We start from the raw sequence: 12,477 nt of genomic DNA, 5'->3' as shown, positions 1-12,477 counted from the left end.
TTTACATTCCCCTTTTGTTGTTACTTCTTGTTTCATACAGCGATTGTAGCGACTTGTTCACTGAGCTTTGCAACTCTCTGCCGCAGGCATACTGTTTGTCGTCGAGTGAATAATGCGCATGCGCTATTTTTCTTGGGGAAACATTCTAACTACGCATGCTTATGCAGCAGGTTCTCGGTCAGAAAGCCTAACGGTCGTACATACAAACAAGCAGAATAATAGTATAGAATATAGATAATATGCACGACGGTAACAACAATGAACATTTGACACGTGTGTGACAGTAGCAAATATTTAATTCTTGAACGTTTCGGAATGTACATATTCTATCATCAGTAAACTATATTGAATAAGGGATGATATTAGGTACTAAAATTTCTGAAGTTCTAACATTTTTCAAGAGGAATTAAAATACAGAGTAAAAAAAGATGATGTTAATGAATAAAAATAATAAGACAGTTCAATAATTGTAACAATATTATACAAGTTATTCAAGACAGACTTGATTGTAGTGAAGTTGTGTTATTATTTAAAGTTGGTAGCTCACTTATAACAGATAAACTTTCTTTAATTAAAAGTTTGAATTTTCTAATATTCATAGCACGCTTTCGATGTGCTGGGATTCACTGAAACTGACAAAGACAACATATATAAGATCGTCGGCTCTGTCATGCACATGGGTGAGATGAAATTCAAACAAAGACCACGAGAAGAGCAGGCTGAGGCTGATGGTACTGCAGAAGGTGAACGGGTGGGACACCTGCTGGGCGTGAACCCTGCTGATCTTTACAAGAACTTTTTGAAACCTAAGATCAAGGTCGGCGCAGAGCTGGTTACTCAGGGCAGAAATAAGGATCAGGTGAGATCAGTGCGACCTTCAATAAAAGATTCTTCCGTAGTCAAAAGTTTATGTTAATGACGTACACACTGTGCACGATTTTTGGATGTGATCGAACGTCGTTACTATTGGGATTACGACCGAAAAGAGAAAGTATAATATTGAGTTTCCAGCTAATGAATCAATTCATTATAATCATTTTGAGTCAATACCCTATCCTTATGGACCATCCTAGTTTGAATGTATTGAATTACTTTATTTAATATGTAAATTGTTATCAGTAGAATGTGGTGATGGCCCAGTATAAGATCAGGTGTAAAATCAAAACAGCTAAAATGTCACAAGGTTTAAAAAACAAACTTTAACACAAAGCTCAAGGTTTTCGTTGACGTTGAACTATGTGTTAATGTTTGTTTTGAACGTAATCAAATTTTATCTATTGTAATTATACTAAGCTAATTGTTAGCTACGATCCGTATAGGTAGTTTACTTTCATCAGAAGGTATTGATAATTTATAATTTTGTGTTTGTTTTCCAGTGCACCTACTCCATCGGTGCTATGGCCAAGGCGATGTTTGACCGGTTGTTTAAGTGGCTCGTGAAGAAAGTCAACGAGACCCTTGACACCAAGCAGAAAAGACAGCATTTTATTGGCGTATTGGATATCGCCGGATTCGAAATCTTTGACGTAAGCCGGAAGAAATGTGTTTTAAGTGTTTCTCAAATACGTACTTACTGTACATGAAACTATTTAAAACACCCTGATCACTTAACCCTGATCTCTTTCTATATTTACAATTGTTGGGCATCATTTTACCAACATAATCGTATCATAATACTTTCAGAGTTAAGATGTCAGTCGTATGTAACGTTTATAATTTGTGTAGCAGAGTAAACTTTCAAAATTGAATTAATGTATTCATGAATTCTGGAGCTACAGTTAATCACCAGTATGCATATAAATCTTAGTTATTTCTCTCACTGGTTACTAGGGAAGTCGTACATTGTTTGGTTTGCGACTAGAAATAAACGACCTTATAACGCCAAAATGTTGTTTTTATTTAATTAGACTCTCAACGTGTCGCTTTACAGCTTCTTCAGGAGCGTTCACTAAAACACAAACCGAAATTGACAGTACAAAGCTGTAAAGCGACACGTCGACTGTCTAATCGAATAAAAACAACATTTTGGTGTTATAAGGTCGTTTATTTCTAGTATTAATGTGTCTTATTTTATATACACCAATATGCACTTCAGAAATTAAAAAAAAAAAAATTCCAGACTGTTTTAGCTCGTTATTCTTGCGGTTACTAGGTAACACTACGTTACTTCTGTATTGCAGTTCAACGGCTTTGAACAACTTTGTATCAACTTCACAAATGAGAAACTACAACAATTTTTCAACCATCACATGTTCGTGCTGGAGCAGGAAGAATACAAAAAGGAAGGCATTGATTGGGAATTCATTGACTTCGGTCTTGACTTACAAGCCTGTATTGAACTGATTGAGAAGGTGACTTTTGTTTTCATCTGCAGTAAAGTTAATATTTTCTTGCATTTAATCCTTGGCGTAAGCTGAACCTCGTAAACGGAATATTTTTTTTAAAGTTAATATTTTTCAAAGAAGTAAATATGGTGCATGAGAAGTAGAATAACGAAGGAGTAATATATTTTAGTGCATTTGATTAATAAACTTTATCTCTTAGCCCATGGGTGTCCTGTCCATCCTAGAGGAAGAATCTATGTTCCCCAAAGCCACCGATAAGTCTTTTGAAGAGAAGCTAAAGAACAACCACTTGGGAAAATCTCCCAACTTCATTAAGCCTAAACCACCTAAACCTGGACAATCAGAAGCCCACTTTGCTATTGTCCACTATGCCGGAACAGTGAGTCATTCAGTTGATTTATCTTATTCGAATTCAAGAAGTTAATTAGTTATTCTGTATGACATTTGGTGACTTGAACATTTTTATTAAGCCTTTGACTCTTGCGATTTCATTAAGCCGAATTTTTAAGAACTATTTTAACAAATTATAATTTTTGTAGACGATCTCAATCCCTTGTAGTTTATTAACAAAAAATAAACTATATTTATGTTTTAATACCACTGTATTAGCTTAATTAACGCGGTTATCTCTCTGAACAGTTTTTATTCAATGGATAAACAAATTAGTTATATATATATATATATTGCAACCTTAAAAGACAATGAAAGTTTTCGACTTACACAAAGAAGAGAATTTTCGTTACAGTTGCCAACATCATATCAAAATGTGGCTTATTTTTTAGTTCTTTAATTCAGTTGGGCACTTTTTATAAAAAACGAGTGTCCCCCTCTACTTTTATAGGTGCCCTACAATCTGACCAACTGGCTTGAGAAGAACAAGGACCCCTTAAACGACACTGTTGTCGACCAGTTTAAGCATGGTCAGAACCAACTTGCATGTGACATCTTTGAAGACCATCCTGGTCTCGGAAGTGGTGATCAAAGCGGAGGAGGTGGTGGCAAAGGTAGGCAACAATTATGACGTTGTGGTACTTTAACTCGGGTATATCAAAAACTGTCAAAAATTTACTACCAGCAACATTCAAGTGTATGGTTAATGAGAGAAGAAATGTTGAAAGTTTTTCAAAGTTCGAATTCATCGAATTTATTTCTCCTTGGTCCCATTTCGATCTTTATGTTTTGGCAAAAATAATAAACATGTAGCGCCATGTTTGAAATCTAGAACAGAATGTAGTTCTTTTGCTTATCAAATTTTACGCTACTTGTTACTAAGAATGTGGTATTTGACAAAACAGGTTGAAAAGTAAAAAATATTAAAATTTTCGATTGTTAAATTGTTCGGGGTCTTTGGGCTATTGATTTTGATTAACGGATAATTTTTGATAATTAATTAATTTATTGTTTCATTTGTTTTTAGGTCGTAAGAAGGGCTCTGGTTTCCAGACGGTATCTGGATTATACAGGGTAAGTACCACTGATACAAGGTGGCGTCTACCTTGATTTACTCTTAAGTAAAATGGTGAATGATATTAGTATGGATTACAGCCCTAACAACTTAGTAATTTTATAACAATATGTGTTTCTTTAAATGATGACATATCAAGGAAAAAAATCAAACCGTTGACTTCATCATTGGTACATATTATAACATAGTTCTTGGATGATATGAACATCTTTTTTATATGCTACTTGTTGCTTAGAAATATTAAATGTATATATACACTTTTAATTCTGGAATGAGGTGATGAAAATATACTCTCAAAATTCATTGATAAACTTATTCATTTGTAATTTTATGATGTTCAAATATAAAATTGGCCTACTTAGTTATTTTACTAACTCTTTATTGGTTCTTTACGTTTGGTTCTTACGAACTTTAAAGAAGAAAAAATGATTTAAGCTACTTTATGCAATGTTTTATTTACACCTACCAATTGTTAATATTTTGAATTATTCCTGATCCTTTAGTTTCCTTTTCCCTCCAGGAGCAACTGAACAAGCTGATGGCCACCCTCCGAGCCACCCAGCCCCATTTTGTTCGATGCATTATTCCGAATGAAACTAAATCACCAGGTAGAAACCTGTCCACTATAACCACCAGAACGTTGTTCCTTGTTAAGTTTAGCCAACCCGCCAGGCATGGTAAACGCAGTGTCAAGAACTTACCACAAAACGTGTAACTTCACGATTCCATTCATTGTTGATGTCGCTTATTTTCCATCACGTTAATTTGTATCCAAAGCTATAATATGTTTGTTATGTTACAATAATTGTGTTTTGGATTTCGCGTAACGCTACTCGGGGGCTGTCTACGCTAGCCGTCCCTAATTTAGTAGTGATAGACTAGAGGGAAAGCAGCTAGTCAACACCACCCACCGCCAGCTTTTGGGCTACTCTTTTACCAACGAATAGTGAGCTTTACCCTCACATTACAATGCCCTCACGGCTGAAAGGGCGAGCATGTTTGGTGGGACGGGGATTCGAACCCGCGACCCTCAGTTTGCGAGTCAAGCGCCCTAACTATCCGTGTTTTGCGCATTTTTTTTACAAATCATTCAAGTTCCTCTATAATCAAATAAAAATATTAAAATGTATATTGTATATTGTAACTGAGTTACAAAATGTTTATTTAATTTAAAGGTAAAGGTGAAAGCTAGCCTTTCTACACAGCTTGAGACAAGCCTAATTGTTTGGTGTGATAAATTCTTGACACTGGGTTCACATGAAACCTAAACCCTGCACTGTGAACCAACTACTTCACACGAGGTAAATTCTACAGTCGTGTTTCATCCTGTTTTACATCCTTCATCAGTTCTGTGGAACCCCAAAAAAATGTCATTTTCTTTTTCTCGCCAATTAGAAGTTCGCTAGTTCCTGGACTGGTAAATTTCTTGAAAATATCTTACTCTTCATAAAGAATAGATTAACCAGTGTTCTAACTGTCGTCTCTATGATTTCTGACAAATAACAATTAACCCTATTAATCGATGTGCATGTCTGCGAAATAATACAATATTGTGTTGGCAAAGCTTCTAAACCAGCGAAACAAAATATCGGCTGCAGTGTACAATAACCTCGCAGTCTGTTTTCTAAGAATAACTCGAGAATTTACGGAAATATCTGAAACTATGATGCTTACTTACAGATGTGCTAGGCCTAGTGCTGCTTACTAAATAAATGACAGCTTTGCGCAGAATATGTGTGCTTAGGCTTGCACACATTAATCTAACTATTTTCTGTTTTGTTTTGCTATATTTAAAGCTTCTTTTTTTAACTGTGTTTCTATAATACGTGTGAGTGCGTGTGTGTTGCTTTTAAATGGCGCTAACTGTTTAAATCAATGCTGGGCTTACATTCCACTACAGGAACAGTTGAACAAGCTAATGACCACATTGAAGAGCACTTCGCCTCATTTTGTACGTTGTATCATCCCCAATGAAATGAAATCTCCAGGTAAGTGCTTTGAAGCTTAATAAATAACAAAATGGACTCGACTGGGCGATCCTCAAATTACTGAACTAGTGGTGTAATTACAGAAACAGGTGAGGTGTAACCGATTTTTCATTTCGTTTATACAAGATTAGCCATGTTTTATTTTTGTAATTAGCTTCTCTAAACGGTAGTATTGGTTTGAGATAACGAAACGTAAACTTCTGGTTGATATTTACAAAATATATTGACCGGAGTTACTGTTTCAAGCTAAACTTTTCACGAGGGATAATTAGTTAGCAAGAACTTTTCTATGTACTTGGGTTTCCACAACCACTGTATTATTTTCCAATTTAAATTCAATAAATCATTTCATTTTTTTATTGTTGTTGTAAATATTCAAGCAATTAACTTGTAAGATTTTCGATCACTAAAATCTTGCTTCGTGTCGCCCTCTATAGGTGTGATCGATTCCCACTTAGTCATGCACCAGCTTACCTGCAATGGTGTACTGGAAGGTATCCGTATTTGCAGGAAAGGTTTTCCCAACAGGATGATTTATCCTGACTTTAAACACAGGTAAGGCTTAACTGTGGACAATGCATCAAACCCGAATGCGTTAAATTCATTATATATAGCTGGCTTGTATAAATCATGGGACAGTGAAATTAAAAAAAATTCCTGAAGTCTTACAGTTTCTTTTAAACAAAATTCCCTATTTCCCTGTCTTTAAAATAAATTATTTGTGATTACGTTAACTGCAGCCTCGAAAAGAATAAACAGATAACTCTTTTCTGATGTCCTACATTATTCGACGATTCTGTAAAGAAACTTTACACATTAAAACTAGTGTTTTTTTGATATCTTTAATTGTAATAGGTCATTTTACATGCATTTTGTACACAACCATTCTGTGACCTTATAGCGACTGTATTATTTTGCTTACTGACATGCTATATGTCAGTATAATAGTGCCCATTGCATACCGTAACCATATTTCATTAGTTACTGAAAAAGAAGTGATGGTTATTTTCCTTTCTGTATAGTTGAAGCCATGCTATATTTTATTTTTTTCTCTTCCGCCATTTTGTTCGTACTACAATTCTTTTCGAGTTTGTGAAAGTTACCAGTTTGTGTCTGTTAACTAAAACTTCGTTTTTTTCTTCGTGTCGTTCAAGAAACTGAACTCTTTTTTTTTTTCCTTTCTACCAATGATTATTACAGATATACAATTTTGGCCCCAAATGCAGTTCCCAAAGGAGCATTCGTTGACGCAAAGCATGCAACGGAAAAGGTTCTAGAAGACATTCAGCTCGAGGCCAACGATTACCGATTAGGTCACACCAAGGCACGTGAAAATTGAAATTGAACCCTCCCCCCTTTCTATTGAGTTCATTATTAGCATTATTGAATAAAAGATCATATAAAAAATTTTCTTCCTGTTTTTTGTACATTCAAGATTTAATTCTCTGCACTTCCTATTCCTGGGACCTTGATGATCAGTAGAACTCTTTGCACTTCCTATTTCCGGGACTTGATGATCAGTAGAACTCTTTGCACTTCCTATTCCCAGGATCTTGATGATCAGTAGAACTCTTTGCACTTCCTATTCCCAGGATCTTGATGATCAGTAGAACTCTTTGCACTTCTTATTCCCAGGATCTTGATGATCAGTAGAACTCTTTGCACTTCTTATTCCCAGGATCTTGATGATCAGTAGAATAGAACTTCTTGCAATTCTTTGTGCCAAGACCTCCCTCTATTCTACTCTTCACAGTAACTCCTAGAGCCTTTACTTTTCCATTAAGTGACCTCTCAGTTTCATATATAACTTTTCGCGAATCAGTTCTTTCTGGACACTTCCCTATACAAAGTCATAAAAAGCTCTATAAGGTAACATTTGTTGCCAAAGCTAGCTATACTAATGAGAGATAAATTTAGTTCAAAACTGAATTGTATTTATCTGATTATGTTCTTTCTGTTCACTAAAACCAGTCTAATGCCTAGTTCCTATAAAGGGAAAATAATTATATGTTAAACGTTTGGCTGAAATGTTGACTACGTGCTTTTTTTACCCATGCAGCGACTTTAACCATTTCTGTATTCCTCTAGTTTGTATAATCTTCATTAAGTATTATCGGTTATTGGTTCTTTTACCTTTCTTGTCTTTCGTGTAGTTGTTTTGTGTGTGTGTGTTTTTCCGTTATTATAACGGTAGTTACATTCAAAATTAAAGAGTTCCTTTTTTTTTCCTTAAAGTTTACATTGTTGATAAATTGTTTAGCTTCGAGATTAATATTAATATTGTTTTGTAAAAATATATATGTATTGTCGCGCCACAAAAAAAGTTCCCTGTGCTAAAACAAAAAAGATGCACACCAAAAGCTGGCTCGTCTAAGACTTACCCAAGAGGGTTTATGACCATGATATTAGCGATGGTCCACTTGTGTTCAGGAAAACTCCAAAAAATTCGAGCTATAATGACTTATTAAGAAAGTTACAAATACAAAATAAAGTCGTAATTGATGTTGAAACTGAGTCGTCAGAGCTACCTCATTCTGTTAGTAATTTCCTTAGAAGTGTCGCATGTTTTAGATATGTTAATACAATTATTAACTTTCTTGGCGTTGACTTGTTGTCCAAGTGCATGTTTCAATATTATCATACCCTGTACCCCCATATTATCCAGTGGTCTACCTAGACAGACCATCCTGACCCATAAAGCGGTTGGAGACAATCTAACTCAGTATTGTTGAATTCCGAAACGGACACATCAAGGTAAGTTTCTGGTAAAAGAACCATATGACCATCAAAGTAGTTTGAACCACACATTTCCTGGATGGTTATGTACACAAGGGGAAATATTTTGATTTAATCTGTCTAATTTTGATAATTTTACGTATGGTACATAAATGATATCAAACATTGTTAATGTTAACAAATATTAGTATTGTGAAAAGACTATTATTACAAACACATTTTTGTCTAAATAATATTACAATCACATTTTTTTGTCTTAGCAGCGTCAGAAGTCGAATATGGTTAAAACTAAAAAAAAAGTAGAAATATTGTTGGTAAATTAATTTTTAAAAAATCGGTGGCTTCTTTATTATGATTTTGTCAGATTTTTACCTTAGCCGTTAGTTTCTCAGCAAGAAATGAAATATTTTTCTCTGCGACATTTTTTTTTCTTCCAACCTCATGAGGTACAGTTCCCAGTAAATAATTTAAGTAAGTTATTATTTGAAATGAAACATCTAATTTTGCAACGGTAGGTGTTCTTCCGGGCTGGAGTTCTTGGTCGACTGGAAGAAATGAGAGATGAGCGATTGGGTAAGATTATCAGTTGGCTCCAGAGCTGGGTCAGATGGTATCAATGCAAAAAGACCTTCAAGAAGTTGCAAGAACAGAGGTAAAGAAGAACTGTAGTGGGTTTTACATTATTATTTACAGAAAATGAGGGCGTACCGAAAATTATTCGTTTGAAAATAAAAGTCATAAAGCAAAAATTATGACGTTTAACTGTAATTGATGGTATCGCGTTTCTCATCACCAGGTGGCACGTTAGCCATATCAACAATAAACATGGCGTTCACGCAATCCAAGTCGAAGTGCGTGACCTCCTATGCCAAGCTGAAAAGTGTATTGCCCGTGTTCCATTGCTACGACCCCTACCGTACTAGCAACTGCGTACATGCGTACGGTAACTTGATACCAAGTTTTGGTGCCCTAGTTTTCAACGGCTTATGACGTTTTAATTCCAAGTGAATAATTTTGGTAACCCTTTCATAATTAAAGTTATGGCAGTTAATTAAGGATAATAATAATCAACAAACACGTAGACATCAAGAGCGTATTATATGTGGGTTCATTACTCTTCTGTAACACAATTTTGTTAATGTAGTTTCTTAGTGTTTCTAAAATGCATGAAATGTTTGTACCTTGTAACTTCAAAAATTAGTATGTTTATATATATAACTATTATTATTTTGACGGAAACTAAATGTTGATTTTATTATTTGGATTTCAGAGTTGCATTACTTATCATTCAAAGAAACCTCCGTAAGTTCTTACAACTCCGAAACTGGCTATGGTGGAAATTGTACTCCAAGGTACGTTGTTTAGGCTTAACTATCACTTTCTTTAGGCTTAACTATCTTTATTGCTTTGAATGAAAACGAAAAAGTTAATTAATGTGCAAAAAAGAACCAAACTGTAGATTTCGTAAGAACTTCAAGTATTTTTCCTGCCCTATAGAAATGGCATTCCCGGCGGAACCCCGGCACCATTATCATTGGTTGTAATTTGTGGTAAACTTTCACTTTAGCAGACATATCTGTATCTTATTTTGAACTGTTTCGAGTTAGAAGAATTTGATTTTCTTAATCATTTTTCAGATGCAAAGGTGGGAAATATTTCGGACTATTTTAATGAAATAAATAGATGCTTGATTGTCTTATCATGCCCGTAAGCAAGGGGCGGGATGCGGCAAGTGTGAACGCATTCCCTAAAATGCACCCATATACACCAGTGTATAAAAGATATTTAAAAGGTGTATACATAGACTCATCTACGATAGAAAAAGGCCCGGCATGGCCAGGTGGTTAAGGCACTCGACTAGCAATCTGAGGGTCGCGGGTTCGAATGCCAAACATGCTCGCCCTTTCAGCCGTGGGGGCGTTATAATGTGACGGTCAATCCCACTATTCGTTGGTAAAAGAGTAGCCCAAGAGTTGGCGGTGGGTGGTGATGACTAGCTGCCTTCCCTCTAGTCTTACACTGCTACATTAGGGACGGCTAGCGCAGATAGCCCTCGTGTAGCTTTGCGCGAAATTCAAAAAAACAAACAAAACAAAACAAACGATAGAAAAATGCACCATTTTTAGTGAAAATCGCCAATTTTTTTTCGTTTTACTACTCATTTCATTTTTCCCTCCCCTCCCCGCGAGATAGTTGATTATATTCAAAGCAAAATTAATATAAACATTTTAATTGGGGTTGCCTACCTGTCCACTTGCCTATCCGCTAAAGCCGGGTTTGCATCCGATGAAAATTAATATTTAGAACTTTTTTTTTTTTTGAAAAAGTTTCTAAACTCTAAACCCTTAAATTGGCCCTAAAAATTATAGTTAAATTACTATATATTAAACTTTAGTGATTAAAGATGTTGTTATATACATTCAAGGTTTAACAGTATGGTTCTATACTTGTGTTTATCAAATCATGTCTCGTTTCAAATTAAACAACGATAATATCACTTTATATTAGGGATAATGTATTTTTAGCCGCGGCATAGCGGCTAATAGAACGGCTCTGAGTTTTTTTTTTTTCAAGTACAAACTTTTAGCTCATAGCTCTGTCATCTCTTGACCGATTTGAGATCTAATTACAGTTTTGGACTCAGGAGGTCAAAACCTTTCGATTGATGTATTTGACCACGCCAAATGTCTCATAGATTAATTTACTCTAATCCTGCCCAAAATAATTTCAATTTGAGGGTAGGCTGGTAGAGATCCTGATGAGTAATAAAATCGAATGGGGTATACGCGCGCCACACGCTTGGTATTGCTGGCACACAAAAATATAGCTAATAAAAAGAAAAAAAAAGAAGTCTCATAGATTCATTTACTCTAATCATGCCTAAAATAATCTCAAGTGCCGCGGCTATTGAGGATTCCCTCTTGTTTATTTTTTTAGTAGCAGTTGAATTGTGTCCTAAAAAGAGGGGGGAAGACATTAATTATGATCCTACATACATAACCACAGGTCAAGCCTCTTCTCAGTATGGCCAGGATAGAGGACGAGCTCAAAGACTTAGAAAATAAACTTAAAGCAGCTACTGAGGCCTTGGAAAAAGAAGAGAAGCTGCGAAAAGAACTGGAGGTGCAAAATGTAAAGATACTCCAGGAGAAGAATGCTCTGTTTTTGCAGCTTGATGCGGAAAGATCGTCGTCTGGAGACGTGGAAGAACGACTTACTAAGGCTCTGTCACAGAAGGGAGATTTGGAATCTCAAGTCCAGGTGGAGTTTTTTAATGTTTCAATTCAAACGTACACAAGGAGTAGGATACACACTGAACCTAATGTTTTTTTGTATGTAGTTTTGAGACGGCTATTTGTGGGATAATAAATTTATGTCTGTACAACGTTATGTCTGTTAACGGTGAAACCGAATGATTTGATTGGGTGTACTTGCAAGTTGAATGTAACTGTCCCTTAAATGTTGTACGTGATCACAACGTTTCGTCTCATTTTTAGAGACGAAACGTTGTAGAGAAATAAATCTGTTTTCTAACAAACGGACTGTTTGAAAACTTCGTATTGTTCGTAAACGAAGTAGTTAACTCTTAAAAAGCTGCTATTTCTTTAGTTAAATGGCTATTGAGTTTTCAAATGGTGAAATAAATCACATCTACCAAAACTTTTACGTTTACAAAACAATTTCATTTTATGAAAATCTAATTAGCTAAGAAAAAAAGATAAATAATAACGATTTCCTATTCGTATTTGATAGCGTAAAGGTTTTGTGAGTGTGTGGAAAATGGCAACGTGTGTGTGCGATACAAAATATAATGCTCATAAACAAGGGCTGGATTTGGGACCAAAATGTCGGGGGAAGGGGCATAAAACAGTCTTGACTAATAACTGTGAACGTATGCTATATACCACAGATAAAAAAAAAAAGTGGGAGAATCCCCCCCCCC

General features: G+C 35.3%; 1 protein-coding gene across 1 annotated transcript in view; it reads left to right on the top strand.

Annotated features, from left to right (window-relative positions):
• The window catches only part of LOC106467971 (myosin heavy chain, muscle-like), a 34,635-nt gene that overhangs the window by 16,221 nt on the left and 5,937 nt on the right, over positions 1–12,477 (top strand). The window contains exons 11-22 of the mRNA XM_022396215.1: positions 602–859; positions 1,377–1,526; positions 2,181–2,351; positions 2,545–2,724; positions 3,187–3,349; positions 3,763–3,809; positions 4,331–4,418; positions 6,236–6,353; positions 6,999–7,122; positions 9,050–9,186; positions 9,805–9,886; positions 11,541–11,795. Of these exons, the coding sequence (XP_022251923.1) occupies positions 602–859; positions 1,377–1,526; positions 2,181–2,351; positions 2,545–2,724; positions 3,187–3,349; positions 3,763–3,809; positions 4,331–4,418; positions 6,236–6,353; positions 6,999–7,122; positions 9,050–9,186; positions 9,805–9,886; positions 11,541–11,795 (1,773 nt within the window). The remainder of the gene's footprint in view (positions 1–601; positions 860–1,376; positions 1,527–2,180; positions 2,352–2,544; positions 2,725–3,186; positions 3,350–3,762; positions 3,810–4,330; positions 4,419–6,235; positions 6,354–6,998; positions 7,123–9,049; positions 9,187–9,804; positions 9,887–11,540; positions 11,796–12,477) is intronic.

The sequence above is a fragment of the Limulus polyphemus genome, unplaced genomic scaffold (assembly GCF_000517525.1).
Source record: "Limulus polyphemus unplaced genomic scaffold, Limulus_polyphemus-2.1.2 Scaffold2815, whole genome shotgun sequence".
Classification (NCBI taxonomy): Eukaryota; Metazoa; Arthropoda; class Merostomata; order Xiphosura; family Limulidae; genus Limulus; species Limulus polyphemus.
The sequence above is the reverse complement of the archived record's forward strand: the minus strand, read 5'-3'. Positions and strand labels throughout refer to the sequence as shown.